Source organism: Pholcus phalangioides, unplaced genomic scaffold (assembly GCF_987345545.1).
Source record: "Pholcus phalangioides strain wild (caught in Gottingen) unplaced genomic scaffold, Ppha-v1.0 ptg000019l_1, whole genome shotgun sequence".
In the NCBI taxonomy this organism is placed as follows: domain Eukaryota; kingdom Metazoa; phylum Arthropoda; class Arachnida; order Araneae; family Pholcidae; genus Pholcus; species Pholcus phalangioides.
Genome location: NW_028301612.1, coordinates 9,481,611 through 9,497,231, shown reverse-complemented (window position 1 = coordinate 9,497,231; position 15,621 = coordinate 9,481,611). Strand labels below are relative to the sequence as shown.

The following is a 15,621-nucleotide window of genomic DNA, read 5'->3' as shown; positions in this document are numbered from 1 at the left end:
TAAGTGACCCGTAATTGCGCCGCGGGTCGCTTAGACGGCTGGTAAATGTGCCACGGTGATCTTTAAATATGGAGTGGGTCACTAAATGACTTGAAAGTGTCCCGGATGACTTAAGGGATATAAAAATGTGTCGTGGGTCGCTTGAGTGATTTGGGATTGTTCAGCGACACAATTGATCTGTAACTATGCCACAGACAACTTAAGTAATCTGGGAATACGTCACGGTCCACTCAAGTGATGTGAACTGCACCCAGCTTGTCACTTAAGTATCTGGATATGTGCTGATTAGTGCATTTTAGGTTTCAGCTCACGTGCCACATCAGATGACTCGGAGGGCTACATTTAGCCCGCGGGCCATGGGTTGAGCATGAGTGTTATATAGCACATCGTTAAGATTACTATACCGAAATAAAAGGTGGAATTTTCTATTCAAACGGAGTAATTTGTTCCTAAAATCGTGGTTAGATATACATACATTATGAAGCATGTAAATAAAAATGAGTATAACTATATTGCCGATGTAATATAAAATTTATGAACCAGGTGTTTTACGTCTGAGAATTCCTAGTGGCAATGTGAATATTAATGCGCGAACTATGACACTTAAAACATTGGGGAGTCCATGTAGGTAGCTAAAATATATTAATGAACATTTTTGCGGAACATGTTTGAAAGAAAAAGTAATTATTAATGGCTATATGTTATTTGTGAGAGTTGGTTGATTATGTCGTTTTATATTCTCTGTGATAGCCATACGTAGATCCCGATTAGTGTCCTGCAGAAGAGAGGCGAAAGATTTTCGCATAATTATCCATTGAATTACTTAATGCTTCATGTAATTTGAAAATAATATAAATTATCGTAAAATTACTGTCATTTAAGGCAGCGCTTCTCAACCTTTTTTTGACTCGCGGAGACCTTTTAAGTGAAAAAATTCTATGGCGGAGCCCAGTAGGCCAATTTTTGTAATTATTCAACAATGTTACTGATTTATTTTTACTATTTAAAAATATTTATATATATATTTTTCTAATTTTACAGTTTTTTGTTTCATTTCCTCGAGCGGCCGCGGAGCCCCTGGAGAGTGCACATGGAGCACCAAGGGCTCCGCGGAGCACCGGTTGAGAACCGGTGATTTAAGGGATGAAAATTGGTTTTCGAAATTATTGGGAATTGGAAGCAATCGTTTTGAAGAACCATAAAGAAGTGCCCTTAATTTTTTGAACATTCACATCCGCAGTCATCTCGATTTAAACGGTGCCCAGCAGATGTCTTCGAACTTCCCAAGTCCCGAGCACTGCCTTTACCCATCATCAAAAGAAGAGCACCCCTTACGGAAAGTTTGACATATGAATGCTCAAAATCAGGATGATATCAATCCGTGAATGCAATTTCTGCAAGGTATTCAAGTGGAACGTTGATCAAGTTCTCGCGAGCACGAAATCATGCACGAGCATCGAGCACTCGTGCTCATGAGCAACGGGTTGAAGATGTCTGGTGTATATAGGGTAGACATGTAAAACCTCCTACGAGAATGCGTGTGCTCATGTAAGGTCAGGAATGTAATGCAATCAAAATTAGTGTACCGTAGAGCACGGGTGGCTAACTTTTTTCCAAGCCGTGCCAGAACCAAGATTATTTTCTATGTGCGTGTCAGACCATATGTCACGTTTCATCGGACACGAACATTCTTTCTTGCAAAATACTATTCGGCTGCCCCCTTATTTTCGAAAGATGTTAAGTTTGTCACTATTGGGTTCTAAATTGTTATCATTTGTGAGTCATAAATTCGATTATCAGAATGCGGATTGTGCATGTACGTATATTATTATTTATTACACAAAACATTACAAAAACATAGAAGAAAGAAAGACAAAAAGAAAAATACAAGACAAAATCGATTTGACCCAAATCGATAGAAGCTCAACTTACCTACACCATGTTGGGCTTAGACACCGGAACCCAAGGCCTCGGGTTGCTTGGGTCCCTACCGTCACTATTAACCTTGTAAGAAGGATACCCCCCCCTCCCCCACGAAGAATTCATGAATATATTTATGTATTCTACACCACATTACATGCAATATGCAATGCATGTAATGTACAACATGCATGCAATATGCAATGCATGTAATGTACAACATGCATGCAATATGCAATGCATGTAATGTACAACATGCATGCACCCATAGTGCTCTATGCCCGTGCAGGGCCGTCTTAAGAGCATCATGGGCCCCCGGGCCAATTGACTTTGCTGAGGCCCTAACAAACAAATTCTCGAAAATTTCAACCAGATCTCATTTTTGTGAGGCCCCTCTTCGCTGGAGGCCCCCGGGCCGTGCCCGGGTGGGCCCATGCCTTAAGACGGCACTGTGCCCGTGTCCGATTTCGTGCTCGCGAGCACTTAATCAAGGTTCTGATTAAACGCCTTGTACAAATTGCATTAAAGGATTTAATTTTTAGTCTGATTTTTCATGTCAGACTTGCTGTAAGGATGTTCTTCTTTTGATGATGGCAGTGCTCGCGACTAGAAAAAATTTGAAGACCTCTGCTCTAATACATTATACGAAACAGAGCAAAAATCGAGACTGAAAAGCCGGCGATGTTTAATATTTCTAAGCGGGTTAGAGAATTACGTACCTAATATTTTCTCATCAGAGACATACCTTGAGGTGGCGACAAACTGAGAGAGGTGATATTAGGAACCAAGAGGAGAAAAAATTGTCACAGAGCGTGGTATCGCAAAACACGTTTAGTCTGTGAAAATCAGAAAAATAGACACCCGGTATCTTAGAGCCCTACGACAATCGTTAATCCGTCGCTGTCGGCTGTGCAATAACCTTCGCGGCCACAATTTTGTACAACTGCTATAATGATTTTTCTTCGTTTACTTCCTGACATAGAACGGTACTACACAGGCTGTATTGTATATAATCGTGCTGTGAATAATTGGTTTCTTACTTATTTATTTTACTTTTTTGTACTAATTTTGTGCTTATAATTGTACTTTATTTTGTACACCACAGACTGTTTTTTTTAACTTATTATTGGCCTTTTTTGTTCCCCTCGACGTCACATCCTTCATAAGCATTTTTCATTTTTCACCGACTAAACGTGGTTTGCGCTAACATGTTCTATGGCAATTATTGAGGCGGTTTCTCACTATGACTGGATCCTGAAACCAGGTTAGAAAATTAAGGTAAAATATAATAAAAAGTCTTTGTTGGACATGAACCGCAAACCGCTAAATGCTATCGACAAATATCAGGCCTATATGATTATCAATAAAAATCATATAGGCCTGCTGGAAGGACCTTACCGCGTCCCCTGGGGCTACATAGTGTATGCAATATATGTGTGTATCTTGTGTCGTTGTCTTTGTGTAATTTATGTTTGTATTTGTATATTCTATTACATTTTGTATTTGTATATTCTATTACATTTTGTATTTGTATATTCTATTACATTTTGTATTTGTATATTCTATTACATTTTGTATTTGTATATTCTATTACATTTTGTATTTGTATATTCTATTACATTTTGTATTTGTATATTCTATTACATTTTGTATTTGTATATTCTATTACATTTTGTATTTGTTTCTTGTCATTTGTTGTTTGTTTTAATTAAAAAAAAAAACCGCAATGGACGTCACTTTTCCCTTTCCTTTTGCGGAATATTCAAAGGAAGACGCTTGGTGGGGGAGAAAACTTCCCGTTCCGTCATTATTTTATTATGACTTTTGTATTGAAAGCCATAAATTATTGATTCCCCGAGGCCCGAGGAGGATGACTGGACCGAGTCATAATGAGAAGGTCCCCTTAATATCTCAACCTCTGAGTTAAACACCACTTCAAGGCAGCACAGTGTATAGCGGAAATGAGTTACGGTTACGGTTGAATTAAGCAGGGCTATCGGCTGTACGCAAATGAGTGTTTCTAGTTCTAAAAGATCAAGTATAATTCATCGGTTGGAATAATATTCTTATAGCATCCTATATTACATGGCCCCTGGTACATTTCTACTATACTTTCTTTATCTGGATTACTTTATAAACCGAATATTTATATCCTTCACACGTAAAAAGAAACAGTATAACATATCAAAGCGATGAAATAAAACATAAAAATAACCAACACAATAGCTCACGACGTTGACTAATGAAAATAAAAACATATAACGCTATAAGCGAAGTACAGGGGGAAAAAATATAGTCATTACATAGCTATGGGAGGTACTATTTCCCTGATACTTGTGGGTTGCGCGTAAAATAAACGTATTATTTATCATGGCAAAAAAATAGAAAAGAAATAAAAATAAGAAAAAAAAGGATTGTGTGTTATGACACCGACGATAAACGACCTTAATGCATTTTATAAAACGGTTATATCCAGCCCTTAACGCGTCTAATTTTAAATTCTATTTACTGCGCCTCACAAAAGACGTCGAGAAGAACAGCGGGAGACTTTCTTATAAAATGAAAATAAAGGGCGGAATCGAGAATATATAAGATGATAAGGGGGAAGAAAAAAGAACAAAAATTCCAGAAAATAGAGAGGAAAAAAGGAATGGATGGACGCGAAGCAGTCAAGAAAGTACACGGATCGCATTTTTTTTGTTCTTTTGCTTCAAAGGCGGAAAAGTCGTTAGTACTAACATTAAGGCACGGACGAGAGATATGGGAATGTCTTCCAGAAAAGAGAAAAGCTTAGAACATAGAATAAAAGTATGTTGACATGGTTAACAGCCCGACCAGCTGTTTTTGTGAATGCGAATGAATCGACGAACTAGAAAAGGAATCAAAGCACTACTACAACTACTACCGTGTGTGTGTGTGTGCGTGTGTGTGTGTGTGTGTAGAATAATTTCTTATTTTTTATGTACTTTTTTTTTTCCTCTTCGAAATTCGATGTCGTCGTCCATGTATGTTTTTTTTTTTTTAGATTTTATTTAAGCAGTGGTAATGTGCGAGGCGATAAAATTTGCAATTCAGCAGAGATTCCGAACAGTAGTTTAGTTACGGTTTCATGCGTCCAACAGTTTATTGCTGGCAGCTGCGGTTTTTCTTTTCATTTTTTCCCTCCTTGTATATTTTGTTGTTTTTTTTTGGAAAGAAAAGCCTATTTTACACACATTAGATACAGTTTTTGGGTTTTTTTTTCTCTCTCTCCTCCCGTGATGCTCTGATCAGCCCATTTTCCGTAATTTGCATGTTTATAGCCCATCATAATAACCTTATGGCTTGTAATTCCGTTTTCCGGGAATAGGCATTTTGAATAATACACTTTTTAAATGTGCATGAATATTGGCCATATTTCACATTGAGAGTAATGGATGTGTGTTTATTTTGTAATAACGTGGGAAAACAGTATTTGACAGATACCAAGATTTGAATTTGTTATGATATTTTGTACTACTGCTACTAAATCACACATGCACCTCGGTTATAGTCCTCTGCGGAACTTCGAACGAATTGGTACATTGTTGGAATGTGCATGTATGTGTTATGAACCTAACATGGGGTTTGTCTGTGTAATGCTTATTTTAGTGCTGCCACCTGCCATCTATTTTTCGAACTATAAGTGAAAGTGTAATGATTGATCATTTATAACGTTGTAGATATTTTGTACTGTAGGAAGTACGTTTCGGATATTTTTAAAATCATATTTGAATGTGATTGTAAGATGTTGGTACTCACAGTGTACTTGGAGCATTATCCGCCGACTTACAGATGGAGGTACGTTGTTCGAAGCTATGCAGAGATACGCACCCATGTGCAGTCGGCTGACTTTTGTGATGCTCAGTTCTTCTCCTTCGTATGTTGTATCTGGAATGATAGGGAATTACAGAAAATCTTTAAAAAAAAACATTTCGGTTATTTGAAAAGATATTTCAGTCTCACGAATACATGTTCAAGGCGATTGACATGATTGACCATCTTGACATCGACGATATATCTCGCCTTCTCAAAAGTCATTGCGGCGCTGAGAAGCATCGATATTTTGTAAAGTTGATTTCTAAATGGAACATTTTGTATCTTGCTTTGCAGCTGTTGAAAATCAGAAGAAAGCCTACTTAAAAAAAGGAAAATATTTATATTCTTCTGGCTGTTCAGTAATTACTGCTATGCCGGTTATAGAGGTCTAAGTGAGGTAGTTCATATAATGTGAGGCAATTGAACTCTTTCGGAAATATACACTCTGTATATTAACGAAATATTGTGTGTGTATTTCTGCAATATCCAGAGTATATATTGCCAAACCCGCTGATCTATCCGAATTAGAGAGATTAGAGATCCGATGACGAGGGATTTTAAAAATTTAATTTCTTTGTACCTTACTCGACATTTGGTTCGACATGATAATGTGTGTTTGGCATATAATTTATTTGGGCAGTAGCAGCTGTTATAATCCATGTACACATGAAGTTACTTTTGCAATGGTCCACCTGTAGTGGAGACAAATGTAATGCAAAAACACACACAAAAGCCCTTTCCTTCAGTTCTTGGTCAGTTTCTTTCAGTACACAAGATTCACAGTTGTTCGGCCGAAAGACTTCCTCAGGGTATCAATGGAAAGTATCATACATTTAAAACAAATATCATAATCTGTAAAACATATTCGATAATTCCATTCAATCTCCTCATGATGGCTGAATAAAAATAATATACACAGCATATAAAACGGAACGCAGGCTTAAAGTTAAGATATCCCATTTTAGAACATTATGAAAAAATAAAAAGGCACGATTGCACATTTTGCGTACAGTCGTGTGGAAAAGAAAACCGGAGTTGTCCCGTTTTCTTACGTCCCGTTCGATTAAAATGAAGGTATGGTCATCGTATGTACTTTTAGATTTGTTTCGGATAGATCAGTTATTAATCGGTTACTTTTATCAGAAACTCCGAGTACCGATGTGATCACATTAAGAGGGGCGCACTGTACAAATTTCTGCGCGCAGACATGCATTGACATGTTTTCTTCCTCGGTGCTTGAAGAAAAAATGCCGGATTACTGGACGGGCTGGATTAGCGCAGGTCCGGATTATCGTAACTCTATAAAGTGAAATTTCGTATACTATCGCAACTTTTACACAAAGTGCACGATTTTTCCTTCTCTTATGCCTCATTAATTTAATTAAAAGCATTAATGATCCTTTCGGTGTATTGTCTGATAAAGAGAAGCAAAAACTTTTGGGAATTTACATACCTTTGTACGCACACATCGTGAAGAGGTTTAACCCTTTGATTGGCAAGCAGTGAAATATCCAGTGGAGGAAAAATTGTGACGGGTTATATCAACCAAATGAGGTGCCCTGAATACTATTTACATGACGAGAAATTTATTGTCAGTATTTAAAAAAACTGGATGTTGTACTTTAGGAAACACTGTATTTATATGATTTGCGTAATAATAGAAACTTCATAAGCAGCTCACAAGTAAAAATCAAATGTTTAGAAGCCTTAATGCCGAAACGAGCTCAAAGTATAAAATGTTTTTACTTGAAAAAAAAATGTAAGAAAATCATGTTGCAACACAGTAACACTGTCAAATAAAGGGTAAAGGAATGGAGGATGAAACTTCAGTTGATGATCATCATCTTCAACACATTTTGACGATCTGATTGCTCGAGAGTTATCTGACATTGCAATGGAAATGGGACGGAACACCATCCCGTTGGTAGATGAAGCCCACTCAGTCTTTAACTACCACTATTAGTAAAAAAAAAACTCAATCTTTAACTGCAACACGAAGCTATTTTCTAACATGCCCAGTTGGGGCTTTCTATCTGCGTCCCGCAATCTCATCCACAACTCGACAAAAACACAAAAATATACTCTTGACATCCAAACAACAGACAACATTTCATCACTGGAATGACGGAAGGTACCAAAGGTCGCAGTTACTTTCTTGTTCCAGTGCATTTTTCCAAGGGATATTCAACCACCCTTCATCTCAAACAAATTTCATGAATTTTCATAATTTGGACTCTCTCAAAGTAGTAGTCACAGTTATTTACAAAATAAGCAAAGTTGTCAACTATTGGTAAAATTGCTGAAAAATTGCCAATATCTGGAAATAGGTCTGCCGCAAGTCACAATCAGTTTAACATGTAATATACCAAAAAAATTACCTATGTCTGACATATATGTGAGATCAACACATTTATATGACTGATTAATTATGATAATTTTAGTCACAACTATCATCATATAATTCATAAGTTATGAAAATAATCTCAACCCTTGATTTCAGTGAAGAATAGAAATTCTTGCTTCGTTTGAAATATGGGAAAAATGAAACATTTTATATAAAAAAAAAACTGAGCGGCCACAAGGCCAAACTAACGGAAATGTCCCGTAAAATACCGGTCATATGGTCACCCTATTTATACCAATTACTGGCCCGCGAACTGAAAAGGTTGTGCACTCCTGCCTTATGCCTGGAATAACTGTCGAAAGTTTTCGTGTAGAGAAATACGGGAACATGCCCATATATTAATGTTCAATAAAATTAGTGAACGTTTCTTTGAGAAAAGCTTTTGTTGTCGGTTATAACCCGATATAGACGATTCGGTGATTACGATCTTCTCGAATCGTTCCATTGCTTGCACTTCGAAATTCCAGAGCTCAAGAGCACACACATATTGGGATAATTAATCAGAATGAAGGTTAAATTTGATCCTTGTCACAATAAAATATCAATATCGAATTGAAAACAGCGGTCGAAGACATTGGAGAAGGAATAGCCCAAGGAACTCTGCGAAATTTCGTTCAATAGTTTTGTATCTGCCGGAGAAATGGACGGAGAAATTTCGTTAGAGTTAATTATCGATAGGAATTTCATTAATTACCAGATTATACAAGATAATCCTTAACTTACCCCTCTTAGGATTTTGAATGAAATAAAAGTTTCTGACTGCTGAAAACACAAAAAGTACAAATTAAAGAAATTATTTATATCATAAAATTCCCTCGCGTTACATTTTTCTTCACCTAATTGACGTGCCTCCACTTTTTTTAAATCGAAACGAATGATTGCTTAACCAATAATAAATGAATATTTATAGGGGGAGGGGGTGCCTGTACACGTGAGCTCTCGACCCGCGATAAGCGGAATCTAATTTTGCCGCGCAGTACACAACAGACTAAACTAATTGCCGTAATTACACGAAATTAACGCTGATATGGTCAGTGAAATGTTCGGAGCCCTTGTTCGCATTCCGAAATAATTTACTCGATGTTACGGGTGCAGGACAAAGTGACAAATCGATTCACTGCTGTTATTTGTGTAGAGGAGACCGATATAAGTTTTCTTCGACAGTTGGATCGATTATAGAGTAATATCGGTTTTTTTACTAGTGACCTGGTTACATCTGTTTATGGAACTTGTAGCTTATACGTTATTATTCAATAAAAGATGTCCAAATGAATGAAATCAACATACAAATTCGAATGAAATTCATTTCCAATGCTATCTACTGCATATGTTTCGATTAACAACAGATTTTCAAAGTAACGGTTCATGCCGATCGACGTGATTCCCATTGACCAGAGAATATGATTCGTCCATCGTTAAAACTATATTTCCATTTCGTTGCATTCAGAAATCTCGAATTGCATTCATCAAACTAGTTCTGGAGAACCATTGATAACAGGGACTTTAACAATTTGTCATATTCCATGTTTGATTCGTGTTTACGTTCAGATGGAGCTTGGAATTAAGCACGTTGTAAAACGAAGTTTTCACGTGTAACCATTATATATTGTTCAGATATCCATGTAAACCTTTATGATACAGAGGTAATACTTACCTCTGTAAGTATTACCGTGTGTTACACGGTAACACTGTTTAATAGAGTTTAGCGCAATAACGTTTAAATATCAGTACTCGGTTGAATAACCACATTACAATACCGTTGATATGAAAATGATTGTGCTTACGTTGTTTTGTATTTCCCGATTTAACTGAATCGAATGTTTATTTACGTAGCTCGTGGGGTCGAACATACCCCCTATTATGCATACTCACTAGCTCTCTTTACTCACGCACGGGAACTCCATTCCTACAGTAGAAACGAATGAGTGTACAACATCCTGATTCAAGTATCACATGGTTTCCAAAATATAAATTTCAAAACATTGGCTCAGAACCAAATACTAAAATAAACTAATTGAAAATGACCGGGCTCCATCGCACCAGGGATATAAGCTATGTTCCCAGAGCGTGCGGTGGTGCCGGGAAATTTGCAGGTTACAGTGCGGCCTTGCAAGCAAGGGGAATAGGGAGAGAAGGAAGAAAAAATAAAATAAAATAAAAAATAGTAATAAAAAAATTAACTTTTTTTTAACAACAATAATAATAATACTAAAATTAGTCCAACTGGGAATACGCAACGATTATAGAAAAATATTTTTATAATTGCCGCATTTTCCCAGTCTCTCGTGCTAGTTTTATATATTAGTATTATTACTTGTACTAATTACAGTGGTGAAAATATTATTTTTTTTTGGCTGCCATGGGTGGTGCAGATGAAGTAATTTTTGATAGCAATGACAAAGTAAGTGGTGAAGAATTTCTCAGCGACCATGACACTGACTAGAAATTTCTAATTTGACAGAGAAGCTGAAGAGAGCAAAGAACGTAATTTAAACGAAGACAACTGGATAAGTTTCAGTATGTTCTCTTTGAATTGAAAAAAAAAAAATGTTCTCCAAAAAACACGAATGAAACGAACGATTCTTTTTTTTTTCTGATAGACCTAACGTATGCCATCGAAACCAAACATTAGCGCACTCTGTCGGCTGGATGCAGTGGTGTGCTAATGATGATGCACTAGACGGAAATTTTAAATTACTTAATATTATTTGTGAATTAATGAAGTTAGAATTCACATATATACTGTATAAGCCCATTTCCACTACGTGTCTGCGAATGGTAGTCCTAGATTCCATTGAATGGGTGAATTGACACTGATGATTGAATTTGCCGTTTAATCAACGGTAGTGACGCGATGATGTATATCTGTCGTGATTACGCGTGTTTATTTACATTGCACTTCTCATGATTGCCGTATCCCCTAAATAAGTTGTTTGTCTGGACGTTCTAGGAATCTAATACGATAACATGCACCTCCTCCGATCTAGGATGTGACTATATCCTCAATTTATGGGGGAGTCTATTCAAAATGCATGCCGATAGATATCTCTGTTTGTCCGATGGGCATCGCTAACGACAACGGTGCGAATTCGCTCGATATCAGAAAATTGTTAGCAACGTCAGATGATCCGCAAAAAGAATGATCGTATTAAATGAACTAACGTCCGCCAACCTATCCCTTACGTCGCATCTGCACCTCAAAATTGGAAAATACCCCAGGAAACTAAATTCAGCAGAAACCACTGCACCAGTCATGGCGTTTGAATCAAGAAATTTGGGATGTGAAACTCCAATTGTGCCCACACGATCTCAGAGCAACAGACTGTCATTTATTCCTCAACTAGGAAAAACTGGAAAATTTTTGTCAGTTTAATTTTCTATTTTTTGCTGCTGGGTTGCTGGGTTTTTTTTTCAGGTTAACCGGTTACCTTAGGCACTTGTAATTTAGGAAACCTGTTGATAACTTTGTTCCTTCTACCAATTCAAATTCGAATTCGATATAAGATGACTCATTCTAAATTTTCTTCATCTTCTGTAGGTAAAAAGCCAACAATTTGCTCAATACTTCTTTGAGCATTTAAGATTGATTAGGATTAAGATTTGACTCTGCAATGCCTCAGTACTTTCGCTGTTTACATATTCTTTTATCAACGCTATTTCAATGCTCGCTCTTGAACAAATATACAATTAAGGCTATATATGGAATCAATTATTTCAAGCATGCATTATTCACAAAGTCCAATTATTCACTAGATATAAAAAAGTGGTTAGTTAATCTAATAAAGTTATAAATGTCAGTGATAAGTTATGACCATATTGTTCGTTTAAACATTACTCCTAATGCCAAAATTTTTCAGTATTATGACAAATAAGTATTTTAAGAAAATAAAATAGGGGGACCAGGGGATAGAGTTGGCATAAAGGTCAAGTTGGCGTACGGCTTCTCTTTATTATCACAGTCAGCGCAGACTGCTTGTACTATCACTGTAAAACCTACTGAAGTTGTTGCATCATCCATTGTAGTTTTCAGTGTGATTCAAGCTCCTAGACAGAAAAGACAGCAAAACTTCAGTTTTACTCTTAGGGGTTCTGCCTATTTTTCACACTTATACAGTTTTTTCCCCCATTATATGAAGCCCATAAATATGTTTAGAATTTTTCAACAGTTGTGATGGCTAGAGTGCTCAGTAGCGTTTTTTATTCAAATACTAAAATATTATTCATGAAACTTTTGTGGAAAAGCGAAGCAGCCCTCTTGTGCTACTTACCGATTTGGTATAACCGCAGAAAATTGTGCTGAAAACGAAAACTGTTGAAAATGACAACCTCCAGTTCAAGTGAGGGATTGGCCTACTTTCTTGGAAGTAGCTGTGAATGATGACTTTCTTATTCTTTGTTGGGTTTTTGTAACTTTTATATTTACATTCGTTTTCCTCTGCAACATATTGAGTGCTTAACGTGCACATCATTTTTTTTTCTGAATTTTTGTATTGAAATAAAGGTTTTGTAGTTACGTTCTAACTTACGTTTGTCCCTCAGGTTCCATTAACCATCATATTGTGCCAACTTACCCCAGAGGTTGTTGTAACTTGCCCCATATCTGTGCTAAGTTGGCATAGTGTAAAAAAAAAATTAAACACATTTGACAAAATGAGCATACAATTTTAAGTGAAATTTTAAACTTTAATACGCAGCGAGGGAGGACCGCTACACGCAGTATCAGTCAGATTTGCTCCAAGTATTACAGGAAAAAAAGAGGATAAAGTAAAGACTATGCGAAGCCAACTAGGGTCAATTTGCCCCGGTGTGTCTCCCCTAACCAATAAGTCAACTAATACCTACGTATACTTAGTGGAAAAAATTGCTGTCACTTCTTTTACATTTTAATACCATTCATAGCAGTACAAATAGATCCTCATGGTTCCAAAAATAAGTTTGATTATTCTTTTATCCTTAAGCAAGAAAAATTCGAACACTTATTAAGAGTATTATGAGAATATAAAAGATGAAGAGTATAATATATATATATATATGTCTCAGAAGGAAGAAAAAAAAATATTTTTTTGATACTTTAACTTTAAACGGAACATCAAACACCACCTAAATCTCCGTTCCATGTGAAAGTAAGGATAATCTCGACAAGAGTTATTGCTGTTCGTAATCCTTTTATGATCACCGCGGCCATCTACATCACTTAGTCTTTTGCTCTCGAAAAGCCGATCTATATCTTGGTGTGGAATAGACGGGGGTGTGATGGTTGACTTCTTACCCTGAGGGGTAATGGTATGGAGTTACGTACGTACGTAAGAAAAGTGTTGGGAGCAAGTATTAGATGGTGTTTCTCTCTTGTAGGCGCCAATTACTAAGTTTTCCAAGAAAGGATAGTGGCAGTACATTTTTTTTTTTTTTTTGGCACAGGAGGGACGAAGCGATAGCCTTTTCCATTTAATAGCTCGGGTGCTCTGGAAAGATGTTCACCAGAATACTTTAAAAGATTTATGAAATGTTCATAGTTGGTTCTAGTAAAGTAAAGGATTAGATGTGTTATCCCTTTAATCCTTACTGAAATGGTTCCACATTCCACTTATAAATCAGAGGGATTTAGTTTCAAGAAAGAAGAACAAGGAAAGAAGTAGAGGTGTGTGAATTCGTGCCATCATGTCAGAACTTTGGATTTAACCTCTTTTTATACGTCATATGTATTCGTACATGAGTTTTAAGCTTTGAAGCTAAATGAAGGAATCGGATCTAAATCTCTTCATATTTCTGGGTTAATTGTTATAGCTTGTTGTCGGATATGGCTCTTTTACGAGTTGTTCGATGACGATATTTTTTAATGAATTTATTTGCATATCTTGTTAAGGTGGATTGATTAATATATATATTTTTTTGGCTGCTACGCAGTCGGGTATTGCATTTTGCATCTTGCGTTTCTTCAACAGGAGTGGTTGGCATCATCGAAATATAATTCACGAGCTTGGAGTGGGCCTTGAGATTCCACTCTATATTCATTTTATGCTGGCTTGGATTTCTAACTTACACAAGGAAAGAGACCCAAGGTGTCGTCCTCAGAAAACTATGAACAATTTAAGTACATTCATCTCGCCCAGAAACACATTAAAAGAAAAATATATATAGCGGCAGAGTGAAATTATTAAAGCCGCAAAAAATTATTTAAAATGACAACAGAGGGCAACTCATCACTTCTCGTGGTTGTTGACGATTTATCTATAAAAAAAAAATTCTTTTTCCTTTCTTTCTTCTAGCTTCTCAGTGTTTCAGAAACTAGTTAATTCTTTTTTCCCCTCTCTCTTTCTGCGCTGTACTTCATCACGTGTTGTTTTTGAATGACGTCATTCTAGAGTTGAGGGATATTTAAATTCAAATACAAATACAAATACAACGCCACAACAGGCAAAATGCCCAACGAGGTGGCTGAGAAAAAGATGCCCATAAAAATATGGATGCCATATATTTCAAAAATACAGCAACCCAATTAAAAATGCAATTAACACAAATTACAAACAATATATACACATGATAAAATATTATACAATGCCCATAAAGAATACTTATGGTTGTCTTATTCTAAGTATGAATAGCTTCTCGATTTACCCCAACGTGTTTATCGTATTTCTTTTTAAACGTGTCAGTTGTGTTACAATTTACTACCTCCGGGGGTAAGCTATTCCATTTATTAACAACCCTATTAGAGAAAAATTCCCTGCGACACCATAACCTCGCATGGTCCCTCACCAATCGATACTGGTGTCCCCTTGTAAAAGCAGTCGATTCGCGGTGTACTAGAAGTTCATGGTCCATCCTATCAATCCCATTGAAAACCTTGAACACTTCGATCATATCTCCTCGACACCTGCGTTCATCCTTCATAACTCCAGCCCTGTGTGCCAATAAGGACACGCGTAGCTCTTCTCTGCACCCCTTCAACCAAGTCTATATCCCTCTGTAGGTATGGTCTCCAAAACCTTACAGCATACTCCAGTCCAGGACGAACTGAGCCTCGAAAAATTCATTCTCGGCTTCTATTGGAGTTCACAATATTAATATTTAAAATTTTTTTAGTGATTCCTAATATTTTTCCGCAGTTCGTTTTTTTTATTTTCATCCACATTGAAATGAGTAGAATCAGAGGTAATTTTTTCATCTTTTTGAAAACGTCACTTTGAGACCCTTCACTTGTAAGTAGCCTCGTCATTCATGGCAAAAATATCACAAAGATAATACTTAAATAACTTCAGTAGCAGGCTAAAGAAAATTTCCTGCTACTGAAGAAATAGAGATGTTAAAGACCCGTTTACACGAGTTACGTTTTTGAATAATTAACTAAGATTTTAGATCATCAAGTGCTCAAAAAAACTGTCCCAACGTATATAATCGAGTAGTGATTGCTTACTGATAAATACGAGGCCACGCCGACTGGCGAATGCGCATAGTGCATA

At 36.5% G+C, this 15,621-nt stretch overlaps 1 protein-coding gene across 2 annotated transcripts in view; it reads right to left on the bottom strand.

Annotated features, from left to right (window-relative positions):
• The window catches only part of LOC149071199 (lachesin-like), a 314,623-nt gene that overhangs the window by 42,526 nt on the left and 256,476 nt on the right, over positions 1–15,621 (bottom strand). For both annotated transcript variants that reach the window (XM_089248197.1, XM_089248196.1), the window contains exon 5: positions 5,701–5,829. In XM_089248197.1, coding sequence (XP_089104323.1) covers positions 5,701–5,829 — 129 coding nt within the window. The remainder of the gene's footprint in view (positions 1–5,700; positions 5,830–15,621) is intronic.